At 39.8% G+C, this 27,115-nt stretch overlaps 4 protein-coding genes across 4 annotated transcripts; 2 read left to right on the plus strand and 2 right to left on the minus strand.

The window, feature by feature from the left end:
- Positions 1-1,550: 1,550 nt before the first annotated feature.
- Positions 1,551-2,523, minus strand: LOC133463782 (histone H1-like). The gene has a single exon (XM_061745498.1). The coding sequence runs from the start codon at positions 2,260-2,262 to the stop codon at positions 1,678-1,680; it is 585 nt and encodes a 194-aa protein (XP_061601482.1). The 5' UTR covers positions 2,263-2,523; the 3' UTR covers positions 1,551-1,677.
- A 484-nt stretch (positions 2,524-3,007) lies between these two features.
- On the plus strand, positions 3,008-7,829 carry mrps6 (mitochondrial ribosomal protein S6). The gene is made up of 2 exons (XM_061745452.1): positions 3,008-3,703; positions 7,706-7,829. The coding sequence occupies exon 1, from the start codon at positions 3,365-3,367 to the stop codon at positions 3,695-3,697; it is 333 nt and encodes a 110-aa protein (XP_061601436.1). The 5' UTR covers positions 3,008-3,364; the 3' UTR covers positions 3,698-3,703; positions 7,706-7,829.
- Positions 7,830-10,189: 2,360 nt separating this feature from the next.
- On the plus strand, positions 10,190-19,681 carry psap (prosaposin). The gene is made up of 14 exons (XM_061746221.1): positions 10,190-10,331; positions 13,564-13,697; positions 13,914-13,988; positions 14,081-14,206; positions 14,658-14,867; positions 15,585-15,728; positions 15,821-15,877; positions 16,650-16,826; positions 16,941-17,033; positions 17,121-17,304; positions 17,530-17,693; positions 17,786-17,866; positions 18,037-18,144; positions 18,976-19,681. The coding sequence occupies exons 1-14, from the start codon at positions 10,298-10,300 to the stop codon at positions 19,009-19,011; spliced, it is 1,623 nt and encodes a 540-aa protein (XP_061602205.1). The 5' UTR covers positions 10,190-10,297; the 3' UTR covers positions 19,012-19,681.
- A 186-nt stretch (positions 19,682-19,867) lies between these two features.
- Positions 19,868-26,238, minus strand: slc29a3 (solute carrier family 29 member 3). The gene is made up of 7 exons (XM_061746222.1): positions 26,107-26,238; positions 24,969-25,074; positions 24,454-24,878; positions 23,832-23,914; positions 23,235-23,461; positions 21,601-21,763; positions 19,868-20,835 (listed from the first exon to the last, which is right to left on the minus strand). The coding sequence occupies exons 3-7, from the start codon at positions 24,775-24,777 to the stop codon at positions 20,220-20,222; spliced, it is 1,413 nt and encodes a 470-aa protein (XP_061602206.1). The 5' UTR covers positions 24,778-24,878; positions 24,969-25,074; positions 26,107-26,238; the 3' UTR covers positions 19,868-20,219.
- Between the last annotated feature and the right edge of the window lie 877 nt (positions 26,239-27,115).

The following is a 27,115-nucleotide window of genomic DNA, read 5'->3' on the forward strand; positions in this document are numbered from 1 at the left end:
TTTATCAGCCTAGTGGCTTTTAAGAAATGAATCAGTGCCTTTCTGGTGATTTCAACCCCCTCTTTCTCCCTCTGTTCCCAGTATCCCCCTCAAATTCCACTCACGTCCTGCCTCTCTGACTTTTTCCTGTAGCCTTTTTCTTTCTATTTCATATCTATTGCAATGCATTAGAATATGTTCACTGTTTTCTTTTACTCCACAGTTCTCAAACTTTTCACTGTCCCTTTTTCCCATAACATACAAAGTGCAATTCAATCCTGTGTGGTCTAGTCTGAGTCTTGTTATAACTATTTCCTCCCTTCTGTTCCTTTCTGTATAATTCTTTGTTATGATAGACTTTTGTATTTTGTAATATCCCTGTCCTTTCTGATCTTCCTCCCACCTTTTCTGCCATATTTCCATTCCCTTTTTCTTTATTACTGATTTACCTTCTCCTTTTCATAGTGCTATGTTCTATGTTGTTTTATTGTGTTCAATAAAGAAGAAAAATAAAAATAAAAACACGTGTTGTGGTTAAGCTTAAGCCCGGGGGAGGGTATACGTCATCGCAAGAGGCCTTCGCAGTCCCTCATGTCACCTGCCCATGTAGGGATAGAAGGGAATGAAGTGGTGGATATTCCGGCCAAACAAACACTCAGATCACACACACTGTAGATACTGAAATTCCATTATGTAGGGCAGAGGGTAAATCAATAATCAAGAAGCATGTGGGGAAAGTGTGGCAAGAATACTGGGACATCCAAGACACGGGAAGACAGCTCTACAACATACAGAAAACAGTTGGGTTGGGAAGAAGGAGGGGCAGGAACCGGAGGGAAGAGGCAGTCATTACACGACTCAGGATAGGGCACACAGGACTGAACAATACACTACACAAAATAGGAAAACACCCTGATGGCAGATGTGACCAATGTGGGCAGGCTGAATCTGTTCAGCATGTGTTGTTGGATTGTACGGAGCCCTTCTGGTGACATTTGAAAAAAATAAAATAATGCGTGGCCACGAGATAATTAATGCATGGCCACGAGTTATTAATGCGTGGCCACGCATTGATTATCTCGTGGCCATGTTATTACTACACTCGCCATACTCTTGCCCTTTAATATAAATAGACTATAATTACCGTTATTAATGATGAATAACCATCCCACCAAGGAAGTTGCATCCACGAAGTCCAGACAGTAGGTTATAATGCCATCCATGAGTAAAATAATGCGCGGGCACGAGATACATAATGCGTGGCCACGCATTAATAACTCGTGGCCACGCATTGATTATCTCGTGGCCACGCATTGATTATCTTGTGGCCACGAGATAATAACTCATGGCCACAAGTTATTAATGCGTGGCCACGAGTTATTGATGCGTGGCCACGAGTTATTGATGCGTGGCCACGAGTTATTAATGCGTGGCCACAAGTTTTTAATGCGTGGCCACGCATTATTTTATTTTTTTCAAATGTCACCATAGGGGCTCCGTAGGATTGTGAAGGATATGAGGTGGAAAGAAGGACATTAGCAGCAGCAGCAGAGGAAGCCAGGATGGCTTTAAATATGGGGAACTTGCTTGGAGCAGAGTCAGGAATTGTGCTCAAGCATTTGATGGCATATCTGAAAGATACAGGGCTACTGGAGAGGATTTGATGTCCTTATTTAGTTTTTGTTTTATTTTATTAATTTATTTTATTTGTATTGTAGCAAACTGTTTAGTGTTGGCTTTGGGGGCCTTCTTCAGCACCTTCTTGGGGCTCTTGGCGACCTTCTTGGGGCTCTTGGCGACCTTCTTGGGGCTCTTGGCCGTCTTCTTGAGCGCTGCGGGCTTCTTCACCTTCTTGGGGCTCTTCTTGGCCGCTGCTGGTTTCTTGGCTGCTGCGCTCTTCGCCTTCTTTGCTGCTGCGGGTTTCTTGGCGGCGGGCTTGTTGGCTTTAGGAGCCGCTTTCTTCACGGGAGCTTTGGCCTTCGTGTCAGTGTTCTTGCTGATCTTGAAGGAGCCGGAGGCCCCGGTCCCCTTGGTCTGGACCAGGGTCCCCTTGGTCACCAGGCTCTTGATGGCGGTGTTGACGCGGGCTTTGTTCTTGTCCACGTCGTATCCTCCGGCGGCCAGAGCTTTCTTGACGGCGGCGGCGGACACGCCGCTGCGCTCCTTGGACGCGGCCACGGCCTTCACGATGAGCTCTGCCGCGCTGGGGCCGGCCTTCTTCGGCTTGGACACCTTCTTCTTGGCGGCTTTGGCCGGAGCCGGAGCTGGAGCTACTTCTGCCATGTCGAGCTGCTGCGAGAGTCACTGCTAAATCATGACAGGCTGAAGCCGTACACCTTACCTCTGCCTGCACAAGCTGCACCTGCCTCCCCTCCCACCTTTGGGAGTCCTCCTGCCGTGGGGGCGTTGCCTGTCCCTCAGGCAGGGGAGTTGGACTATGGACTGTGGGGGGACTCATTGGAGCCTGTGCCCGGGCAGACTCGCAGGGGGAGAGTGGTGCGACAGCCGTCGCATCTTCGGGACTTTGTCATGTTCTGAGGTTCCAGTGTTCTAGCCCAGGAGATGTGTTTAAGAAAAAAAAAAAAAAGAAAAAAAAAAAAGACAAAAAGAAGATGAAAAAAAAAAAAAAGTGAAGTAATGTTGTTTGTGGGTCCAACTTTTGTGCCTTATGGGGTGCCGGACATGTTGGGGAGGTTGTTTTTTTTTTTTTTTTTTTTTTTTTTTTTTTTTTCAGCTTTGTCGAGTACTGCACGGGTTTGAATGCGCTGGGAGTGGCTGCATTGTGGGGGTTGTTTGTTTATTTATTTTTTTTATTTATTCATTTATTTATTTATTTATTTTTATTTTTTTTTTTTTGGTTGTTTGGTTTGCTCACTGGTTTGAGTATAGTGAAACGGGGACGTTTCTCAGTGAGGGGGGGACGTATGTAGCAAACTGTTTGTGTTGGCTCAAAAGGGGATTGTGTTATTGAAGGAGGGGGAGTATTTTATCCTGCCTGAGTTGCCGTACGGCTGTGACGTCATTCATCCTGTTCCTGTTTTTGAGTGTGGAGGAGGAAATAAAGAAGCGGTGGTTACCGAATCCACTTTCTCGGCTCCTGTCCCGATTATAAGTCTATGATTAACACCTACCGTACAGGCGAACCCAGTACGCTCGGCTACAGTATTTTTCTTTTTTTCTTTTTTCTTATTATTTTGTCTGCTAGTCTACTGTTTCACACTCCAGTCCAGTAGGTGGCGGTAATGCACCTTCAAGTTGGTTTGCCAACCGCCAATAAACACCATTGAAGAAGAAGAAGTCCATCATGTCAAAGTTACAACATGGTCGCCTTTGAGCTGGGAGCAACGATATCAAGTCCGTGCCAGCATTAGAACCGAGAGCAGTCATGCCTCGCTACGAGCTGTCCCTGATCCTGAAGGCCATGCAGCGGCCGGACACGGCGGCGGCTCTGCGTCGCACCGTGGAGTCTCTGCTGCAGCGCGGCGCGGTGGTGAGAGACCTGGAGAACCTGGGCGAGAGGCAGCTGCCCTACAAGATCACCAAGCACAACGAGAGGCACAACAGAGGCGCCTACTTTCTGCTGGACTTCTACGCCCCTCCCAACATGGTGACCGGCCTGCTGGATCACCTGCACCGAGACGTGGACGTGGTGAGGCCGACCGTGCTGAAGAAGGACACGGGGGTCGCTGACAGCAGCTGTTGCGGGATCCAGCAGTGACTGCATGTAAGACACGGCTGGAAAAACTGGAAAAACGAGGAAAAACTGTTTTTTTTTTCTGCCTTTAGCTTTTGTATGAGCATGTTTTCAAAAGTGGACCCATAGTCCATGGGCCAGAGCCCAAAATTTCACTGGTCAGTACCACTCAAGGTGACAAAACTTGATTATGATTTATTTTAAATATCCATGTCTGTAGATGATATTTTAGTATGATAATCCTTCCTGAGTGGCAGCTGTATCATAGTTATCAGCTCATGAAGTTACCCAGCCCCTTCAGAAAATTACATTTTAGATGCTGGTGCATATCCTGGTTTAGACTCATGTACAGGATATCTGTCGATGTTTCACAATATTGTCTTTGGTATCATTTTAAAGGGGACCCTTTAAGCATTCATTCAAGCTAAGATGTGAATCTTAGATGTGAATCTTTCTGACCAACATAGAGGTCACTGCAGCTCTTTAAACTATAAACAACACACATTTTTACACAATTTTCGCCTAAATTATATACTATCTTTTAGCCCTGTGTCATCTAGGAACAACAGAGAGACAAAATACAAAAACTGGAATACTCACAGCACCATAAGGATTCAGGAAATGTATAATATACCCATACTATATCATTGTTACAGGTCATGTGAGCCTTAAACTAGAAGAGCATCATTAGGCTCCTATGAAACTATAACAGCCACTAGGCTAATGTCCCAAACTGGTCTTTATCATGCAAATACAGGACATAAAGGACACCAAAAAGAGATCAGGAACAAGCTTAGTTTTATAAACAAGCATCTAAAATGTAATTTTCTGAAGGGGGTGGGTAACTTCATGAGCTGATAACTATGATACAGCTGCCACTCAGGAAGGGTTATCAAACCAAAATATCATCTATAGACATAGATATTTAAAAAAATTATAAGCAAGTTTTGTCACCTTGAGTGGTACTGATATCTGGTCTGGCCCATGGACTAACATGTATAACTATGCCCTGCATGGATTTAGAGATACAGCAAATGTTGCTCCTGCTTGCCCTTAAAGGAGCTTGAGGCAAGAATAAGAAATGACTCATTAGCGCCACGACGACCGTCGGGGTTCCTGCAGCCAACAGCGAAGCCGGCACGGGAGCGCGTGTGTAATCATGTGATTTTCAAATCAAGCTCTAAATATGACTTACAATGTTATCTTACCGGGTCAGTAGGAAATGAGCCGTCACATCCGCAGGACAGCGCGGGAAATTCCGGTCCGGAATTGCAGCACATTTTGCAGCACACAGCCTGTTCAAGGCAACGGAGAGATACGCTAGAGGGCTCATTCTTTTTGGTTTGGAACGCTTCATCTGACATTATTACTAGAAAACTTAAAACGTATACGAATTTTTTTCATAAATCCTGCCTCATGCTCCTTTTTTTTTTAAAAAGAGAAAAAAAAAAGAAATCGGACCAAATATTTGTCACAATTTGTGTTCAATTTTGTGCCAAGAGTTGCACATCTGCACATTATAAAACAATCTGCATAAGCCATTTCATAAAATGTATTATCCTGAGTGCAGACTTTGATTATCCTAAATTTCTGTCAAATATGAAAATGTTTAAGCAGTGTATAAAATAAGTTGAATTGTATAGACACGTCTACTTTGCAGCAGCTTATATTTTCCTCCTGCAGAATCTCTTCCCACCCAGAGAAAGTCCTTTTTCTGATTAAATTGTTTTTAAAATACTGTATATGTATTCAGCATCCAACTAATGTTGGTTCACTTCAAAATTGTGGATGTGACCCTTAAATCTTTCTTATATTTATTTAACAAAAGCATTTTTGGTTTTATGTAGGCCTACTTTAATGTCTCACAAATGTATTTACAGGACTCAGCCCTCAGTTATTGATAAAACATTCAAGCAGGCCTAACCATGTAGCTCAAACACAAGCTAGTACATCCCAAAAGCTTGTAATTGAGGAAAATAAAGGACCAGATGATCTTCATGTTAACTTATTCTAAACACAGTTTCGATACTGATTAAGATATGGTTATCCAAAATAGAGCAGCCCCCACTCTTGGAAATTTGTACAGGTCGTGAAAATCAACAAAAGCAGCCGACCAGATCAGCATATGTCACTACATCAAGTCTCTTAACTTTAAGGTTTTTAAAAATTGTAGTTGTACTAGCAACACAACAAAAGCATGCATCGGAGCTTGCATGCAGGCAGCAGATGATTTACTTGTATTCAGGAACCAAAATCTGGTGGGTTATTTTATTTTCATCCTTCTTTGGTAAGAAAACTAGGGGAAAATGCATTGTGCATAAATCATGTGACTAGAATATATTCTTATATAGAGGTGTGCAAATTTACTTTTTAAGGTCATTATGAAGATAAAGTTGTGAATGGGCAATGTCAGATTTTAAACTTGACTTTGGGCATTTAAAAAAATATTGTATATGAATCACATAGATGCTTTTTCTCTCAATATTTATATTCTGAAGCCATCAACCCTAAAGTCTCAGTAAGTAAAAAAAAAAAAAAGTCTAGCACTGTAATTTTATTATTTCCTTGCCACCTGTCTGATAATGATATACATGTCACCTGAACCCTTTGGTTCTCTGAGGATATTAGTTTCACACCCTGTCGACATTGCAGTAATCATTTTGAAAACACTGTGTTGTGCTGCAAATATGTGGCACTTTTGTGTATAAATGTCCGATTAAAATTAACAGGAGTGAAAGTTTCACAGTTGCTTCTGCTCACTTCTTTCGATTCCTTTTTAAAATATGCCTCTTATAGAAATTAGCCATTATACCATCCAAAACATGACAATGTGTAAGAGTAATTTTCTTCCTCTTAGACACGTGCTGGAGACACAAGAGAAGGCTGTCGATCCCAACACACACTTTTATACTTAAACTGAAAAATTACCAAATTGGTGATAGAGGTAAAAAGTTAGTAGAAACACAAATCGCTCAGTCGTGCGTTTCAGTCAAAGGTTGCAGATCATCTCATCATATCTGCAATAAGAGGAAAAATGCAAATTAAAAAATGTATACTCATAATGATAAAGCACAAACACCAGTGCTGCAGATATTTTATCAAGTTCAATGCAAATATGTCTCAACACATATCAAATTTAGTACCCCAGTGTGGCAGTTTGTTTCACAGCAGATATTTTCTTTATCGCAGAAACACAATATTAAAGGCAGTTTAATGGTGTTCTTAGTTGGTGCAGGAAGAGGAAGCCCAGAGTGACATTAAAGAAGAATTTCATGTACAGAAACTCAACTGATTCAAATTTTTAATCCACAAGGTGTTTAGACCGAAATATAAGTATCTTCACAAGGTTAACAGGTTTTGGGGTTTCAGTTCAGGCCATACGGGTTGTTTATAAGAATACTTCCTCTCCACAAGTGGGTGTGTAGAAGTGACATGCACATCATTCTGAGAATGTTGTACATAAACTCCAATCAGAATTCCTTTCATACCAGCTGTGCTGTTTTTTAAAGGCCCTGCTAAGTGCAATACAGTACTCCAACAGCAGAAATTATATAGTTGTTTTTTTGCAAATGCAAAAGTAAAATTATACATGGGCAGTTGAGACATGTTTCTTTGTGGGAAATTAAACTACATGCTGACTTAAGCCAGTGCTCAAAGTTCTGCCAAACTCAATCACAGGAACACATTGGATAAATTACTACTAAACATAAACCTTTCATTAGGAAACTATGGCTTTCTCCTTCAAAATGCTATTCTGCTGGGATTGAAAACACTGTGGCACTCAAACTGTCGCACAGATTTTCTTCTACTATAGTATTTCTCAGTGTCACCTCTTCGAGAGACACATAAAGAGATCAAAGGGTTTACAGAGAAACAAGTGTGAGACATCACTTTTGTATATTTATAGCTCTCACATGAAAAATGTGCTCTGTGCTTAGTTCACTGAAACATATTTTACTTTCTGTTTGATCACCTTGTGCTGACTGTACTGTAACCTAATCTTATGTGATGTTTGCTCTATTTGTTTTACAGATTTTCACTGCTCATATCCAGAAGCTGTACAGTGCGATGCTTCCTTCATCAACCCTTTCCATTGCTGTTGGCCTACATTTGGATGTTAAACTCATATGTTATAATAAACTTTTCATTTTTCTCATTTGTGAGCTTTTTTTGAATTCTTGGTACCGGTACTTCATTAAATCCACAGCGTTCATGTGATGTCCAGTCTTGTGAGGAACATTTTTGTTCTTGTCTAGTCACAGATGCCGTTTATGCAGTTTTGAAATGTATAGTAATCCAGATCTGGTCCCTGTCCCATGAGAGAAAAATAATTTAATAAATAAACAATGGATTATTTATAATTGTTTCAATAATTGTATGAATATCTTCAAACCAGAATTCTCTGATGTCAGATCAAGTTAAACAAGCTTGTTTTATTTTATTAGATCAAGTTTACTGCAGCATTTTTGGCTCTGGATCACTACATGGAAGGATTTAGGGATTCTGGACAAATTATCTTATATATATATATATATATATATATATATATATATACACACACTTTTTTTAACAAAGAAATATTTTTTTAAATATATAAATATATTAAAAAAATGGTGAATTACACTTCTCTGTGTAGAACAGAGGGAATGTGGGGGGTCAGTCAGTCTGACCAACAATGAACCAGACTGCAATAACCAGGACTGTGCAATATAACTGCAATATTACATAACACTTATTTCTTTTCTATCCATATAATTCTATTTATGGCACTGGACATTTTTTTTTTTTTTTTTTCTATTTTTTTTATTTTATCTTTATTTTTAAATATTTTATCTTTATATGGGCGTTTGGTTTTTGGGGTGTTTGATTTGTATATGACAGTGCTGTGTGAGTGAGATGGAGATTTCAATTTCCCCGAGGGAACCTGCCAAAGGGATTAATAAAGTCAAATCTGAATCTCCAAATGGATCAAGCTTGGAGGAAAAGTGATGATGAATCTGTTGTTGATCTGCGTTCTGATCCAGAACGCTGCCACCACAGTCCTTACAAACACCAGGAAACTGGACCACATTACACCGGTCATGAAATCACTACACTGGCTTCCAGTGAGTCAAAGGATAGAGTTTAAAATCTTTTTGCTGGTCTACAAAGACCTGAATGGTCTTGGACCAAAAATACATGCTTGATCTGTTAGTTCCTATGAAGCTCCCAGACCCCTGAGGTTCATCTGGATCTGCTTTGTTTTGTGTCCCAAGAACCAGAACCAAGCAAGGTGAGGCAGCGTTCAGTTATTCTGCTCCTCACCGGTGGAGCAAACTTCCTGTCTGCTCAAACTGTCAGTTCCTTTAAATCAGGCCTAAAAACATTACTGTTTACTGAAGCGTACTCTTAAATTAAATACTTACCTGCTGTACTCTACTGCCCTTACTTTTTAACAACTTGTGATTTTTATTATTTTACCTATTTTCTTATCATTTTATTTCATTGTATTTGTTATTTACTGTTTAATTGTGTCTTGCTGCTTTTTTTAATATTTTGATTACACTAGAAAAACAAACAAGACAAACAAGACAAACAGTCAAACGAAACAGTACAAAACAACAAAGTAAATGTTTTTGCACAGATTTCAATCAGGTGTGTGCGTATAAGGGTGGGCTTATGTATGTATGCACGTGTGTGGTGTGTATGGGTTAGTTAGTTAGTTAATTTTTATTTCGGTCAATTATAAACATAAAAATCAATAAGCAAGATAATAAACATTTACAGGTTTTTCTTTGGTCAACATGATGATTATTTTGACCGAAAAGTTATGGGCGTAAGCATAAAGCGTGTCTTGCCCACCTTGTAACATAATAGAATATGCAAAAAGAACAAATTAAGTATCATGAGGCTACACAAAATAATAATAATAATAATAATAATAATAATAATAATAATAATAATAATAGCTGTAATAACTGTAATAATAGTAATATTAATAATGATAGCTCTGAAAACAGAAAGTAAAAAGATGCTAAAGAAACCAACAAAACCAATTTAGGTTGTCATTTCATCTCATGCATGTGTATTGTGTCTATACATCAAATCCTACATACTATACATGCATATGGGTATGATGGGTGTTCTACAATGATGTTTTTTTAAGGAGAGGAATGCAGCCAAAAATAAATAAATAAGGAAATAAATAAGTAAATAAAGCTAAATAAAAAAATAGGGTTTAAAAGGGGGAGTCATTAATGCAGGATAAATGAGAGTGAAAAGGATGTGTCTGGCCGCTTTTAATGTTGATATAAAGCACCTTGTGTTGAATTGTGCTATACATATAAACTTGCATTGCCTTACATCGCTTAAAGCAGCAGAGTGATGTTTGATGGCGATGTTTTCCACAAACATCGCCCTTTATATTATATAGTATTATTATATATATATAATATATACATATTATGGGTGAAGGTCTCGATCTTTGACACCCTGAAGTCGAGGGGAGTCACGTGGTTCTCGGGAAGTCAGCTGACCGCCGCGTCATCGTTATAACGGCGTCACAAGGCTCCGCTCCTGCATTGCAGCTTTCGCCGAGTTACAGTCGACAACAGCTGAAACATACGAGCCCAAAACAGCGCCGTCATGCTGCTACTAACTCTGCTCTTCGTGTCCTCGGGTAAGATTTACAAGCTGAGCAAAAAAATATGATCAAAAATCAATTATATCGACGGGTTTTGAGCTAAATTAGCAGTGGTTTTGTTGTGTAACTAAGTGCGTTACACCAACGCAGAGCCTACGCCGTAGGTTACGCCGTAACTTTACGGCATAGTCTGCGTTGGTGTAACGCGGAACCATAAATCAGCCTTTAGTGTGTAATGGATACGCGGAAGCGGTTCAAGTAGCTTCAGCTTTTGGTAAACAAGTCAACGTAACGGCGAGACGCGACCTATGTGCGAGGTTATAATGTTATTGTTCGAATAAACCAACTGCTAATACATATAGAAATGATAAAGTAACAGTTGCCTGTAAGAACACGCAACTTGTGAGCTTCACTGTTGTTCCGCTTGGCCTTTTATTGGCCAAGCCTCGCTCATTTTAACACATCAGCAACTAAATGGTCTCCTAACAGTATTAGCCTTGGATAAACTAGTTTTTTTTTGTAAATTAAGGAGACCTTGCAATGAGATTAGTAATCTGAACAGTGGGTGTATTGTTATCTTGCATGCTGTTTTGTCTGTGTCTACCGCGGTTGAATTGGTTTGATATTATGAATTCAACACCCATAAAACTTGTGATACATACCACTGATTTTGGTCAAACCACTTGTGATGTGTTCATGGTCATCTAGACCATATATCACAAAACAGTAATTATTAAAAAATCATATTATGGGCTGATTTAATGAGGTTTAATGAATTCAACACCCATAAAACGTGTGATACATAACACCGATTGTTTTCATTAAACCTCATTAAATGAGCCCATAATATGATTTTATAATAATTACTCTCTTGTGATATATAGTCTAGATGAACATGAACACATCACAAGCAATAGGACCAAAATCAGTGGTATGTATCACAAGTTTTATGGGTGTTGAATTCATTAAACCACATTAAATCAGCCCATATATATGATTTTAATAATTACTTTTTTGTGATGTATAGTCTAGATGACCATGAACACATCACAAGTGGTTTGACCAAAATCAGTGGTATGTATCACAAGTTTTATGGGTGTTGAATTCATAATATCCAATATCAAACCAATTAAACCGCGGTTCTGTGCCTTCATGCTAAATGCTCAGTCCTGTGCAGCATGTCAGGTGTTTGTGTTGATAGGATTCAGGTTTAGGGTTTATAAAAAGACCCAATCCGCTGAAACGAGACACCTGCATTTCAGTTTTTCACTAAGCTTTTCAGAACTCGTCAATGCAAAGTTTTCGTTTCCTTTTTTATGTAACTCCCATGTTTTTGTCGTCTTTCACTTCAGCCTCTAATAGCTTTATGATCCTGTAGGTTTGTCAGTAAAATACCTTTCTTTTTTTTTTTTTCAACAAAGTTTAAACAAGTTAACTTATCATAGTGTTTGCTTAGTCTTGTGGTATTTGGAATATGGATCTGAGGTGACTGTCATCTGTTTACTTCTTATCGCGAGGCTTTCTCGCAGCCCACAAGTAATATTTTCTTTTTCAAATAAAAAACATTTTATGTTTTTAGTCCCTATCTTCAGTTTTATTCTTAGTTAAAATATTTTACAATCTTTACTCTTTCACATTCTTGCTTGTGTTACTCAAAGACATTCCAGTATTGACATGTCACAATTTGTCCGTGTGGTTTACTTTGTACCCGTTAATCCAATCTGTTGTTTTTAAGACGGTACAATCTGATTTCGATGTACAGTCAGTTTTCCTTGTCATGTGATACAAATGGCTGACATTGTGTTACACAAGTTTTCGTTTGACTCAAGATCATAGACACCTAGTCAGACTGCCAGATGTAGCAGAAATGTCTGCTGATTGACTAAAGCTTTTTAATGTTTAGAAAAATATTATTTCAGTGTACTTTTCCCACCCTCTCTCTCTTTTTTTTTTTTTTTTTTTTACTGTACAGTTTGTGCCCTGTGAAGGCTTTACTGTGATCCAAACAGCATATGGGGAAGTTGATCTCATTGGAAGAGCCTGTTTATATGAGAACAGCTTGTTGTTTTGTGTGACTGCTCATGTGACTCGGGTGGAGGGTGAACTGTGCGGGGGGACTTGTCTGCTTTGTGTTGGGTGATCAAGGTTTTGTCTCTGGAGCTTGAGCTGCATTGCAAATTCTTGGCTGTTATCATCACCACCAAAGTCCACTCAGAGTTTGAGTAATTCAAGTCCTGATGATTTAACATCCACGGTTAACTGACTAGTTTTCAGTTGTTTCATGTGAGATGGGTGTTTACTAAAGCATTTTTAAATGTAGTTTTTAAATATAGTTTCAAAGGGGAAGTACCGGTATTAGTGCAGGAAGTTTGGTGCTTCCCCACTGTTTTCACTTCAGTAAAATGGAGATCGGTGGATACTGTTTTTATGTACTGACTGAAAAGATGACTATCAATCTTAACCACTACAGCTCACTTCTTCATCTTTAGTTCATGTGAAAATAACTTGTTTTTGCTTGTTGGAAGTGCAGGGGAGGGGGGAAATGAGACGTTCTAATGCTTAGCAATTCATGCTAATAGGATTTGTGTGTGTTGGGAAACATTTGATCAAGCTATTAAATGGCCTCGTGCTTGCAGGGAGTCGACCTAGCTGACAGATTTCTCTTCCTGCATTGTTAAACTGAGTGTTGGTGACTAATATGGGGACTTTTCTTCTGAAACTCAAAGAATACCAAATTTTCTGCAAGTCTGTCATTATCGAACTAGACCACATTTGTGTGCAGTGTAATAATTTATCAATATTATTATTTATCAAGAGTTAATAGTCAGTTTAATGTATGAACTTTTTTTTTTTTTAACACTTTTGGAGGGGGTTGTTTTTAGATAAATACTTTATTAATCCTGAGGGAAATTCCAGTAAACTTGTCAACAACTTTCTCCTGGAAAATTGTGGGGAAGTTGGTTTCTGGCATCTCCAGATCTATTCAAGGAAGTGGTAAACTAAAAAATTTGAACTCTTCATATACCCAGCCTGACAAGTAATTCATAAACGCATGGTGGTTTTATCTCCACCTGAGAATTACCCACACTTGGATAGCTTGTGAAAATGTGGTTTAGATTAATTAAAAGGACCCTTTTTTAAAAATAAAAAACTTAAATTGTTTTAATTTCATTAAGCAGCTTACTTGGTTAAAGGTATATTGTGTAAATCTTCCAAAGGTTTTAATTATTCTCCTTAAATTTTTGTATGTGTCTACCGTACTTTACAGCCGTGGCAACCCCTCTGCTCGGCACTGAGCAGTGTGCTCGTGGCCCCCCCTACTGGTGTCAAAATGTAAAGACAGCCTCTCAGTGTGGAGCTGTGACTCACTGCCAGACAAATGTGTGGAACCAGCCCCAGATGGTGAGATTTATCTACATATTTACATCTACATTTAAAGGTGCTGTCAATATGTATTAAGACAGCAATGACATCTGCGCTTTCCGCTCTATTGAAATGTGACCAGTCGCACAAGCATGCTTCCTGTATTGGTTTCTTATTTGCATTATGGAATTTTTCTTTTAAAGCTGAGAAATGTTTACCAAATCTATAATTTGTATTACAATTGTCTGGCTCCAGAAATCGGTGCCATGTGACCTCTGTAAAGAGGTATTGATGGTGGTGGAGCAACTGCTGAAGGACAATGCAACTGAGGTACGAGCTTCGATCATTTAAATACGTTGTCTTCAAGGTTTATCAAGCTTTAAACACTGTTGGAGGATTATGATGGATATTTGTGGTTACAGGCTGACATTCTGAGGTACCTGGAGAAGGCCTGCCAGCTCATCCCTGATCAAAGTTTGACTGAAGAATGCAAAGAGATGGTTGATAGCTACTACCCCATCATCATTGGGATTATCACTGGGGAACTGGTGAGCAATGTTATCTGAACCATAAGGACTGGCATCAATACAGTTTTGCAAATTATCCCATGAAACTATTCAAGAGTTTGGTTTCTGTCAGTTTATCATTCCGCTTCATCTAAGTCTTTTGAGTGAATGCCTCATCTGCTCTTTGGCAATAAGGAAGAAGGGAAGGGAAACACAGAAGTGGCTCTGTGAACAAAGTGCAGTCAGTTGAAAAGGGCTATTGATGAGGAAGTGAGTTTAAGTCTAAATGGGAACAGAGCCGTCATTGTGTAACACTAAATCCCGTGATGAGAAGCATTTGCTGTGGTTGTCTCCCAGCGTTCACCTGCCACCTAGTTTTTAGTTGGTTTCCCCCCCTAGATGTTTGTGTGGTGGCGGCTTTGTTTTTTAAATGAAGATAAGTAAGCATAGATTATGCAAGTACTTGGTTAACGTGCATGACCTCCTCCCTCAGGATGATCCTGGTGTGGTGTGTTCAGCCATGGGCCTGTGTAAGTCCCAGCAGGCCTCTCTGGCCCAGGTTCACGCCCAGGAGCAGCTCGTGTCCAATGAAGTACCTCAGGTCGACCTCGCCCAGCAAGTGTCTCCCTTTCTCCTCAATGTGCCCGGGCTGCTGTATCCTCAGGAAAACCTCAAGCAGGAGCCCCCCAAACAGGAAACTCAGGTTCACAGCTCAACTCCCCTCTTCATCCAAAAGAATTAGGGCTGGGCGATATATCGAGATTTTAATATATATCGATATATTTTCAAACGCGATATGGTACGAGACAATATCGATTTAAAAACATTTTTTTTTGGTTTTTTTTTAAATGATTTTGATATAGCTTATTTTGTGACAAATTGACTTGAATGTTTTATTTGAGATTTGCACAAATGTTTTGTTATTTGCACAACTGTCAACCTCAGTGGAAAAGTCTGCCTGTTACCGTCTACATTGTATTAATTACAGTGTATTTTAATTTAATTGTTATGCAGGAAAGGGATATTTGTTTTATTTTATTCAAGAAGCATTTTTATTTTATATATGCAGGCAGTTTATTTTTATTTAATTTGTTTTATACATTTTGATATTGTGCAGACCTCTGTTAATAAAGGTACATGTGTGACATTTGGCACGAGGCTTTGTATTAAAACTGACTGTTTTTTTAAGGGTTTGCCTCAGAAAAAAATGAAGCTAACAGAGATGCTATGCTATAATGCTTTGGGGGGAAACCCCAATTATGGCACAGAAAGTATCAAGTATCGCCATTCAGCTAGAAAAGATCGAGATATGACTTTTGGTCCATATCGCCCAGCCCTAAAAAGAATTATAATTTTTTTCCCCCTTCCTTTGTGCCATTGTTGACTACTGTCTGCATTTGTCCCCACATCTCACCTGTAGGGAGGTGAGGAGGTGTGCCAGGACTGCATCAAGTTTCTGACTGATGCTCAAGCAGAAGCCAAGGCCAACTCCACCTTTGTCAATGCTTTAATTCAGAATATTGAGAGCCAGTGTGACCTGTTGGGACCAGGCTTGTCTGATATGGTGAGTGATGTGGAATATTTCTTAAATACACACTTTGTCAATTGAAACTCGTAGAAAATGTCGCCCATTGACTGTATTTTCTCGACCTGCAGTGCAAGCAGTATGTTGGCCAGTATGGGACCCTTGTTGTCCAGCAGCTCATGTCCATGGTGAGTCCTCAGCCCTCCCACATGCTGCACTTGACTGATCTAACATGTTCAGCAAAGTCCCTTTGTCTGTGTATATAAGCCACATTGCAACTTGAATGCTCATTACATTCTAATAGTCAGTGACAAGCTTGCTATCCTGTGGTCATCAAAACTAATGGCTCTGTGATAATTTGTACATTGTGATGGCGCTGAGTCCATGTTACAACAACCTGGTCTGCTGATCCTTATTTTATTCTCAGCTCTAATTTGCTTTCTTCTATTTCACATGTTTGTTTTTTTAAATTCTACATTTGTGTTTGTTTTTTGCATATGTCCTTTTTGTTTATGTTGCCTTTTCATTCTACTTCTTTTCCCCCCCCTCCTACTCTGAAATGTGTGTGCCGCTCCCCAGGACCAGGTAGGTCATTCTGCATTCAGCCTGTAGCCTTTTTAACCCTTAGTTTTGGTTCCCAGCGCTTTCACACCCCCCACTGGCGCATGTGACTAGTGATCTGAATTGTGAAAGTTGTTACGTCTACTGAAACGCCCCCGTGCGATGCCTCAGTTGGTTCTGCGGTGATTAACATTTTTGCCACTGTGGGTGTGTGTTGCTGTGTTTGAGCCATTGAAAGACTGTTGCTTTAGCCTTGCGTGGCGTACATCTGCACATTGCATGGATGGTATTTTTGTGGAATGACATGCAGATGACACATTTTTGCTTATGGCATGACTTGAAGCATTTCTCCATTTCGTCATGTGACTTTGAATTGAGTAGTGATATTCTGTCCGTCAGCAACCCAAGGAAATCTGCACCATGGCCGGTTTCTGTTCCGGTATGAAGAAGTCTGTTCCCATGCTGTCGCTGATTCCTGCCAAGACTGTCCCCGCATCCAAAGCTGTACCTGCATCAAAGCTCATCCCTGCCTCCAAGCTCTTCCCTGCTCTAAAAGCAGAATCTGCCGCTGCCAAAGTAAGTCATGGTAGACAAACTTGTGTGCTGACACTTATCAGTACTTGAGAATAAGATAAATCACCTATGGTATAGTATTTTAGGTGCTCATGTGATTAATATTTTGTGTTCCAGCCCCTGGTGCGTGTCCGTGACTCCCCAGGATGTGCCATCTGTGAGTTTGTGATGAAACAGCTGGAGTCTATGCTGCAGGATCAATCAACAGAGGTAGGATCCTTTATGACATTAAATGGACAACAAAGCTGCTGCCAACATGGATATATTTACCACTGATGTCTGTCTGGCTCATGTTAGGAGGAGGTTATTGCCGCTGTGGAGAAGGTTTGCACAGTTCTGCCGTCCTCCCTGACTGCTCAGTGCAAGGACTTGATCGAGACGTACGGCCAGGCCATCATCGAGCTGCTGGTGCAGGAAGCTGATCCCAAGACTGTCTGCACAGCCCTGGCGCTTTGCAACGGTGCCGGCCGCACTTACGTTGGTAAGTTCTCACTTATATGTTGGGAGAAATGTGGAGGTGATTTGCATCAGTGCAGTGTAAGTTTTAAAGTTTGGATTACACACAGCAGTCTCAAAATACTGAAATGTTTTGTTTTGTTTTTTCCTCCATCTGTGTGAGAAATGCCATCTCTTAGTGAAACATGATATGCAACTACAATAACAAAAACAATATTTTTAAAAATGGTTATAACTTAATTCTGTCCAGTGGCACTTGACCAGCATCGTTTCAAGGTGGGAGGCTACTGTGAGGTGTGTAAAATGGCTGTTAACTACATGGATGGCATCTTGGAGAAGAATGCTACTGAAGCTGAGATTGAAGAGGCTGTGAAGAAAGTATGCAGCTTCCTGCCCGAGTCTTACCAGACACAGGTGACGGCATTTGACAGGATTTTTTTTTTTTTTTTTTTCTCTCTCAGCCCCTCTTGTAAATTATTTGTATTAACATTTGCCTCTTTCAACAGTGTGACCAGTTGATTGAACAGTATGAGCCAATGCTGGTCCAGCTGTTGCTCCAGATGCTTGATCCAGACTTTGTGTGCATGGTAGGTGGTAGATGTCTTCCCCCTTTTTTTTTTTTTTTCTATATATATATTATTGGAATTCATGATTTTTAGAAATTTAACTTTTGTTTTGCAATAATACAAATTTATAATTTTTGATCAAATCTTAAAATGTGTTATTTAGCAGGGACTCAAAATGTTGTGTGTTACAGAAATTGGGAGCGTGCCCTGAAGCCGTGAACAAGCTTCTGGGAGCAGAGCAGTGCACATGGGGACCTCAGTACTGGTGCAAGAACATGGAAACAGCTAGTCGGTGCAATGTGAGTAGATGGGTCTTACTTACCAAAAACTGTCACTTGAGTAAAAGGGAAGCAAATATGCAACAATTTGGTAACAAATATCAGCAACTGATGGATAAAATGTGTATATGATCACAAATTCTGCTTTAAACTAAGACCCCGTCCACACGTAGCCAGGTATTTTTAAAAACGAATATTTCCCCCCTCCGTTTATAAAAAAATTTGCATCCACATTACATCGTTTTTAAAAAAAAAAACCCTTCCACACGTAACCGAAGATCTGCGTTTTCGACCACATTCATAAGCATTCTAACCTGTAGATCATCTGTGGCTCCCGGGGAAGCTGCGGCTCCGCGGCTCCTCCGTGGCTCCTCCGCAGGGCTCCGCGGTCCCTACGCCGTAGGGCTGCGCGTCGCCGCGTACCCTACGGCGTAGCCTCTGTGTCGGTGTAACGCAGTAAGCAGTGGTCAAGACCAGAGACCATTTATTTAATAAATAGAGAACAGATGCTGGATCATCTGTAGTTGTGTAGTAAACAAAAGTCGCACGTCAGAGCAGATTTGTTGTTTTGGCGCATAATGTGACGTTCGAAAACGCAAAACTCCGGTTGTGTGTGTCTACACGCATCTACATAAACTGAGTTTTCAAAAATCTTCACTTTGCCCGGAGTTTTTTTAAACCTTCGTTTATTTGCGTTTTCGTGTGGATGACAGGTCCAAACGTAGGAAAATATCTCCGGTTTAGCAGATATCTGCAGATATCCGGCTACGTGTGGACGGGGTCTAAGTAAACTCAGGTTTGCCTTGAAAATGTTTGTAACTACTTTTCTTCCCTCCTTCTCTTGTCTCTCAGGCTGTGGCTCACTGCCAGCGTCATGTGTGGGTATAAAGGATTCCAACAAACTGACCTGTAGGGAATAAAAATGAATACTGTAGTGCTGCTTCCCACTTTTAATTTCTGTTTTAATAGGCTCAAACAACTGCAGTGTTTTGATTAAATTAACTTTTGATATTTTAAATGTGATGGTGGAAAGGGACTGGATTTTTTTTTTTTTTTCTCCCCTCCTTGGTCCTGTGGGAGGGCTCGGGGTATTGGATTTGGAGCAGAGGGAGCTATTACATGTATGTGAGCTGAAATCAAAGCTTCAGTGATGTTTTTTTGTTTTTTCCTTCCTTTTTTGGTAATACCCAAGTTGTGTGTTTTTTGTTTTGTTTGGTGTGGGTTGGGATTTTATTTTGCTTCTTGGGTGTGGCAAAGGTTCAAACACAAATCGAGGTTTCATGTTCAGACTCCACCATCTTGATTTGCTTCATCTCTGGAAGATCAACTTCCTACCAAATCATTGTATTGACTGGCGTTACCTTTAGAAATGTGTGACCCCTAAACAAACCCGCATTTTATTGATGTTTTTACGAGCTGATAAGGAGGTTACCTCCCATTGTTTGCACTCTTCTTACTGTTTGTAAATCAATGTTTCTAATACACAAAAGTATCAAATGTCTGCTTCAAAGTCCTCAGTTGATCTCTGAACAATTAAAGTGTTCCAAAACCCCCTTTATTCTTTGTCCTCCTTTGCTGCACGCTGAATTGAGTTCTCCACCAAGCTTGTTCTTCAAATTATAGCCCACAACTAGGCAATTCTTTTATATTTGCCATTTATACAAATATTAACATCTTAATTTCTCTCTAATGGAACATGTAAGTGTTGCCTGAGGCAATGCAAAACACAGAAAATGAATGCAAGTCATTTAAATTTGTTTAATGTTCAGTTTTATCAGCAAGCCTCAGTTTTCTGTGGAAACGCAGCGCGATGTCCTCTGCAAAGGAAATCCCTGTGTAACCCAGAATGTAATTTCTTCAATTATATAATTGAATGTTCCGCAATATTTGAAATTAAGTTCTGGAGCATCTTGGTGTCCATTGTAGGCTGCAGCAATGTCACATTGCTGTAAACGTAGTGAGGTATGAAGGCGTTGCTGGACCAGTGAGAATAAGGAGCTTGATTCCTCGAGCTGACTATACTTGTGTAGTTGCTTACTTGTTGGCTCCTCTTCACAGCTGTATGATACTCGGATTACAGTTTTTAAAAATCCATGTTAGATACAGTGTACGATAAGCACGGAGAAAGCAGATCCAACAGCTAATCCCAGAGTGAGAAAGAATGTCATGATGACCCCTGTGGCTTCTGCCAGCTCCCGCGGTACCACCTTTGGGCCGTAGATCATGGGCAGGGTGCCTAAGTAACCATTGGTAAGACCTAGCAGGCAGTTAAAAACCACTGGGTACACATCATGGTTGAAGAGTACTCTATGGAGGTGGTCTCGTGGCTGGTAGTTGCAGAACATGAAAAGCGGTATCATGATGGAGCGACACAGCACCAGCACGGGCAGGACTCTGCTTGTGGGACCGGGGACCTGCACCCACGCCGTTGCCTGCCTGCCGCAGAAGTCCGCCACGTTATACAAGAGGAAGCTGGTGAAAGGCACAAAGTAAGTGGTTGTCCAGGGACTGCCACTGTCCACGTTGACGGACTGGATCCCTGACGATACGGCGGGGAACACGGAAATGGAGACGAAGAAAACATAGAAGACACACAGGCCAAGCACCCAGGACTTCTTGATGATGGTCTGTAGTGGTGGGACAACGCCCGCAGCGCTTCGGCCCTCACCGTTCCCTCCTGAGGTGATGGATGTTGCTGCCAGCATGTAGTGTCTAGAGGTGAGGAGCAGAAGAAATGGTCGTGTTGCTGATATTTCCAGGCTGACGAAACCATTAAAATGACTTAATGTAATTATTACACTGCAAGGATTCCTGCTAATATGAGTCAAGTAGCTGCAAAGTCAAAACATGTACAGAAATGTAAGCCCACTAGGAATGGGCGATATTTTACCGTTCACGATAAACCGCCAAAAAAATTCCTCACGATAAGAATCTCGCGGTAAAAACGATAAATTCCTGTTGATGACGTTAAATACACGCAGAAGGATGGGAGGAAATAAGCCAGAAAGAAAGAAAGAAAGAAAGGAGCCTGAAAGAAAGAAAGAAAGAAATGAGCCTGAAAGAAAGAATGAAAGAAAGAAATGACACAGAAAGAAAAAGAAATGAGACAGAAAGAACGAAGGAAAGAAAGAAATGAGCCTGAAAGAAAGAATGAAAGAAAGAAAGAAATGAGCCTGAAAGAAAGAAAGAAAGAAAAAAAGAAAGAAAGAAAGAAAGAAAAAAAGAAAGAAAGATAGATAGATAAATTCCCGTTGATGACGTTTTTGTGTTACCAACATGGCGGATCTGAGAGTGTGATAGATTTATAGTTAAAAAGGTGGAGTTGAATTGGTATTTTTTCTATCGTCATTTTTAGCGTTATCAGGATAAATGCCAGAAATTATCGTGATACATTTTTTAGTCCATACCGCCCATGGATGCTAGTGTACATTACATATGTATTGGGAAAACATTTTTTTGTGTCGAGGTGGAACTCACCGTGAATACTCCATCCTGGGCAAAATCAAGTATAAAATGATACAGAGCAGGATGAAGACGTCAGCTGTGAGGAAGTAGGCCAGCGCGTCGTCTGTCACATCATCAGCCACAGCTAGGTTTACTATTGATGCTACTGAACTCAGCGTGCCACCCATGGCTTGGCCTGCAGACAGAGAGAGGATAAAACTAAAGCTTAGGAACTGAGCATTTAGTAACCACACTGTAGAAGCCTAGGGTCTTTGTATAATCACTGAAATTACATTAAACATAACATAATTTGGCTCTGCTGATACAGCGGGGAGTTGCATTGGCTAAATTATACACGTTCAAAGAAAATGAAATTAAGCTGGTGATGAGTTCTCTGAAATATCTAAAGATATGACATCATGCAGAAATTGTTCACCCTCTGGACAAGTGGTAAGAGCTTCATAATGAAACTAATATTTGGGGGGGGGGGGGGGGGTGTACACTAGGAATGGGCGATATTTTACCGTTCAAGATAAACCGTCAAAAAAATTCCCCACGGTAAGAATTTGTATCTCACGGTAAAAACGATAAATTGAGGAAATGAGCCTGAAAGAAAGAAAGAAAGAAAGAAAGAAAGAAAGAAAGAAATGAGCCTGAAAGAAAGAAAGGAGCATGAAAGAAAGAAAGAAGAAAGAAATTAGCCTGAAAGAAAGAAAGAAAGAAAGAAGAAAGAAATGAGCATGAAAGAAAGAAAGAGAGAAATGAGCCTGAAAGAAAGAAAGAAATGAGCATGAAAGAAAGAAAGAAGAAAAAAATGAGCCTGAAAGGAAGGAAGGAAGGAAGGAAGGAAGAAAGAAAGAAAGAAAGAAAGAAAGAAAGAAAGAAAGAAAGAAAGAAAGAAAGAAAGAAAGAAAGAAAGAAAGAAAGAAAGAAAGAAAGAAAGAAAGAAAGAAAGAAAGAAAGAAAGAAGAAAGAAATGAGCCTGAAAGAAAGAAAGAAAGAAAGAAAGAAAGAAAGAAAGAAAGAAAGAAAGAAAGAAAGAAAGAAGAAAGAAATGAGCCTGAAAGAAAGAAAGAAAGAAAGAAATGAGCCTGAAAGAAAGAAAGGAGCATGAAAGAAAGAAAGAAGAAAGAAATTAGCCTGAAAGAAAGAAAGAAAGAAAGAAAGAAAGAAGAAAGAAATGAGCATGAAAGAAAGAAAGAAAGAAATGAGCCTGAAAGAAAGAAAGAAAGAAAGAAATGAGCATGAAAGAAAGAAAGAAGAAAAAAATGAGCCTGAAAGGAAGGAAGGAAGGAAGAAAGAAAGAAAGAAAGAAAGAAAGAAAGAAAGAAAGAAAGAAAGAAATGAGCCTGAAAGAAAGAAAGAAAGAAAGAAAGAAAGAAAGAAAGAAGAAAGAAATGAGCCTGAAAGAAAGAAAGAAAGAAAGAAAGAAAGAAAGAAAGAAAGAAAGAAAGAAAGAAAGAAAGAAAGAAAGAAAGAAAGAAAGAAAGAAAGAAAGAAAGAAAGAAAGAAAGAAAGAAAGAAAGAAAGAAATATTCCCGTTGATGACACTTTTTGTATTGGTATTTTTTTTATCGTTATTGGGATAAATGCCAGAAATTATCGTGATACATTTTTTTGTCCATACCGCCCATCCCTAGTGTACACAGCATTATAAGAATGACTACCTGATATGAGGGCCTGAGAGATCCTCATGGGAAAGTGGCCACTGATCCCGAACACGCTGCCAGAGAAGAGGTTGGAGGCTCCGCTCACAACAGACACGCTGACAAGTGTGCCAATGAAAAACTCGGTTCTGTAGTTTGACACGTCCACCTTCACCAGCACTGTGGTGACCACAAACACCACCAGGATGACGAAAAGGGAAGACAGGATTCGAATGTCTGGCGACAGCCTACGACACAGACAGATGTGCTGGGATTAGGTTGAATCAACAAAAAAGATGAAGCAGGCGGTTTTGTGTTGAGCTGTTGGAGCAGGTCGGGGAAAAAAAAAACAAACAACAAAAAACAGGCAACTCGTTGGTAAATGTACCTGAATACAATCATGATTTTGTTCAAACTAAGTGTACAGCACAAAGATACACAGCAGTGGAGCTCCTGAAGTGAATTAGATGACTATAATTCAGGCGTCTGAAGCCCTCGATAGAACAAATGTGGCCTTGTATAATGAAAACATCAGGAGACTAGGTCACAGTGTGTATTCTGTCTGTGTATTCTATGTGTGTGTGTGTGTGTGTGTGTGTGTGTGTTTGGGAAATCAACCTGTTGACAAGGATGTAGTTGAGTATCAGACAAAGTACAGAGGGCACCGTGGAGGCAATGGCCAGATAACTTTCAAAGTAGTCCTGTGATACAAGAGAGAACAAATACATTGAGAAATAGAGAAGAAAAAAAGTTCAAGAATTCACTTGAATAAGAAAAACAAACACTCACAAGGGATGGTGAAATGGTACTTTTTTGATTAAACTCCTACAGATATTCTTTTCTGTTTGTTCATTTATCAAAATGTCCAATGTCTCACCACCATAAGGACATTTTTCCAACATCTACATCAGTTATAACAGATTAATGGGATAAAAGTGTTATTTTTTTTTGTTCACCATTTAGATATAAAGATTACATGTTTGTAAGGTAGACTTTTCCCAAGTCTACCTTCATCTCACGCACCCTAAACAGCACATTTGGACTTTCTAATAGGTTGATTGTGTTGCAAAAGGATTTCTTTGAGATGTGAAAGGACATTTTATTCCATCATCTGTCACAGGATATTTACAGAACCGTGTCATTTGTGGGAAACTGCATGTCAGAAGCATGGAGAATCGCACATGGATACACTCAGACAACACATACAGCCATAACTGTATTTTGCAGGCCTTTTACTCACGCTGAGGTCCGAACGGTGCTCCTCGTCTCCGCTATGGTGAGTACCGTTGGAAAGTTTGTAAAGCCAGTAGTGTTTGGCTGTTATGAAGAAGTTCCAGGGAAGGAGGGAGCCAATTCCCATCAGAAAAAATGTGATGTACACTTTAGAGTAGGAGTCCTTTGGAGTGTAGCGCATGACAAGAGGTGGTGGGGAACGTTTGGGGAGAAGAGATGCAGAGGGACTATGGTCTTCAACTTCTTCATCATCAGTTGTGCTCTGGTCGCCATATGGACTTTGAAGGTAAGACGAGTTAACGCTGGGTATTACTGGTTCTGCGTGGGCCATTTTCACAGACAGGGTCCGGGAGTCTCATAAAGTAAACGTTAGTGATGAAAGGGAAGGATGAAGCAGCAAGAGCAGCAAAGCATAGAGTTTTAAACAGAAAGCTGTGGAAGAAATGGAGGAAAACGTAAAAAAAAAAAATGATTAAGACACAATGATGCTAGTGGAATAAAGACAACTTAGATGACACTTACTTTTAGTTGTGTTTGTGAAGAAGAGAAAGTAATGTTGTTTTTCCTGAAGCCCTTGTCTGGGCATGTCTCCATGCTGGTGCTTATTAAAGATCAGATCTCATCGAAACTGAAATGACAGAAGTAACACTCAAATTTAATGTATTACTGCAGATCAGCACGTACTTTCAACTTGCATCTCTTTGCAAAAAATGTTTTAGGGATCTGAAAAAGAAGTGCTGTGATCCTGCTTTGATCATGTCAGCGTGAAAACTGTGTGCACGAACAAACAATGGTTTCACACCGAGATTTCGATGTGGAATGTCACATGAAACATTCAGTCTTTTTCTCACTACACCAATAACAACATTTTGAGTCCTGGCTTTCATTAACTCTTGGCAGCACAGGGTGGATTTAAAGTCACTGCTCTCCTACAGTCTCAAATCAGTTGCTCAAGTCAAAAATTTAATCAAAAATCAATGAGTTAAGTAAGTGAAGTCATGGTTTGTCAATTCACACACGGTTGGGCTCCATCAGACAAAGCAGCTCAGCATTTCTCACTTCTCGTGTTTTAGAGCATGTGATTATTTGACTCACTGCACAGACTTTCTGCAGTGACCAACATTTTTTGACACATCTGTCTTTTCAAACCACAAAGTCACGTGAGGCTTTTCAACTATAGAGGTTAATAAATCAGAGAGCTAAGACAGGACTGTGTATATATATATATACACATATAAATACACATGCATATACATATATAAACAGCTCTGCACGAATCCAGCTTCTTTAGATAAAAATAAATCATGCATTTCTAGGTTATAAAGCAAAACTGCAGTATGATCGTGGAAATCTAACTTTGCAACCCAAGTGTTTCAACAATAAGGAACTAGTATATTTATATAAACCCAAGGCTGCAAACAGACGTGTCTTCCGGCATTGTTTGTTTTTGCCATGTAAAGAAACGCTGCTCCATGCAAAATTGCCCTACACATTCAATTACGACTTTCAAATAAGGATATTTAAGGGTTTTGTTGGTTTTATATTGGACACCATTTGCAACAGTATAGCAGGTTAATTATCAGCAACAGCTACACGTGTTAGCCCAAACAGACAGCCAGTGTTTGTCTGTAATAAACCAAATATAAACCAGGTAACGTACCTCATAACTGTATACTCTGTTACCCTCGCTTCTGTGTTTTCTTGAAGACAAGTCCTCCCACAAAAGCCCATTTCACAGCAAACTTAGTTTCTGGTCAGCTGATAAACAATGTTTTTCTCAAAGTGACTCTCGGCACAACTGTGATACTTCCGGCGAGATTTCTTCAAAGTTAAAGTTACTATTCAGTAAAAAAATGGAAACAGAAGACAATTAATTTGCATATTATATATCCATATATGTTACAAATATACTAGTAGTAATCCAAAGTGTGTTTGATAAATGTTTCGAAAAGTACAAATAACAATAATAATAATAACATGTTTTATTCTGATACTCAAAGTACCGGAAGTTTGATAAAAAAAGCCAAATATTTTTCCGGTGCAGCTTTTTATTACACAAGCGAATTTAAATTACTCGATTTGTAATGTTTAAACATAAGATACAGTTACATATATGCCCATGCACACATATTTTTACACAACATATATACGTAGTATCTGAGGCTCTCACAGCGTTTATAGACCATATATTCACTGACAAGTTAACAGCAAAAACATTGTAATACTAGTGTAATACTACTGTAATACTACTTATGCTGCGTTCCATTTACCTCGGAAGTCGGAACTCGGAACTGTGAATGACGTCACAGCCGAGTTATCCGCGTTCCAGTTACAAAGTAGGTAAACAAGTTTGTAGTTCGCATATACCACATGAAAAATGTAAATTACACTATAGCAGCATATATATGCCGAACAATACTTGTATACGACTGATTTAGTGTGACCAAAACTAGAATGAAGTGCTACGAAGCTCTCTTCTACTGTTTACAACCGGGGCAGCCATCTTGGAATGTGAACTCGGGGGTGGTGAAGACTCTCCCACTTTCCCAGTGGAAAATCCCACTTCGAGGGGCGTTCCAGTTGAAAATTCCGACTGGGAACTGGGAAATCCCCACTTCCGAGGACAAATGGAACGCGGCATCACATTTGATGTATTCCCTTAAGACTCA

The sequence above is a fragment of the Cololabis saira genome, chromosome 17 (assembly GCF_033807715.1).
Source record: "Cololabis saira isolate AMF1-May2022 chromosome 17, fColSai1.1, whole genome shotgun sequence".
Lineage (NCBI taxonomy): Eukaryota > Metazoa > Chordata > Actinopteri > Beloniformes > Belonidae > Cololabis > Cololabis saira.

Bases quoted from the DNA above. Each gene is read 5' to 3' on its own strand.
- slc29a3 (XM_061746222.1), bottom strand. From the start codon at position 24,777: ATGGCCCACGCAGAACCAGTAATACCCAGCGTTAACTCGTCTTACCTT. The intron at 21,764-23,234 runs GTAGTCATTCTT...CTCTGTCTGCAG, and splicing joins CTCTCAGGCCCTCATATCAG to GCCAAGCCATGGGTGGCACG. The intron at 20,836-21,600 runs GTGAGTTCCACC...CCTCACCTCTAG, and splicing joins CCCAGGATGGAGTATTCACG to ACACTACATGCTGGCAGCAA.
- mrps6 (XM_061745452.1), top strand. From the start codon at position 3,365: ATGCCTCGCTACGAGCTGTCCCTGATCCTGAAGGCCATGCAGCGGCCG.
- psap (XM_061746221.1), top strand. From the start codon at position 10,298: ATGCTGCTACTAACTCTGCTCTTCGTGTCCTCGG. The intron at 17,305-17,529 runs GTAAGTTCTCAC...AATTCTGTCCAG, and splicing joins TGCCGGCCGCACTTACGTTG to TGGCACTTGACCAGCATCGT. The intron at 17,694-17,785 runs GTGACGGCATTT...CTCTTTCAACAG, and splicing joins CCGAGTCTTACCAGACACAG to TGTGACCAGTTGATTGAACA.
- LOC133463782 (XM_061745498.1), bottom strand. From the start codon at position 2,262: ATGGCAGAAGTAGCTCCAGCTCCGGCTCCGGCCAAAGCCGCCAAGAAG.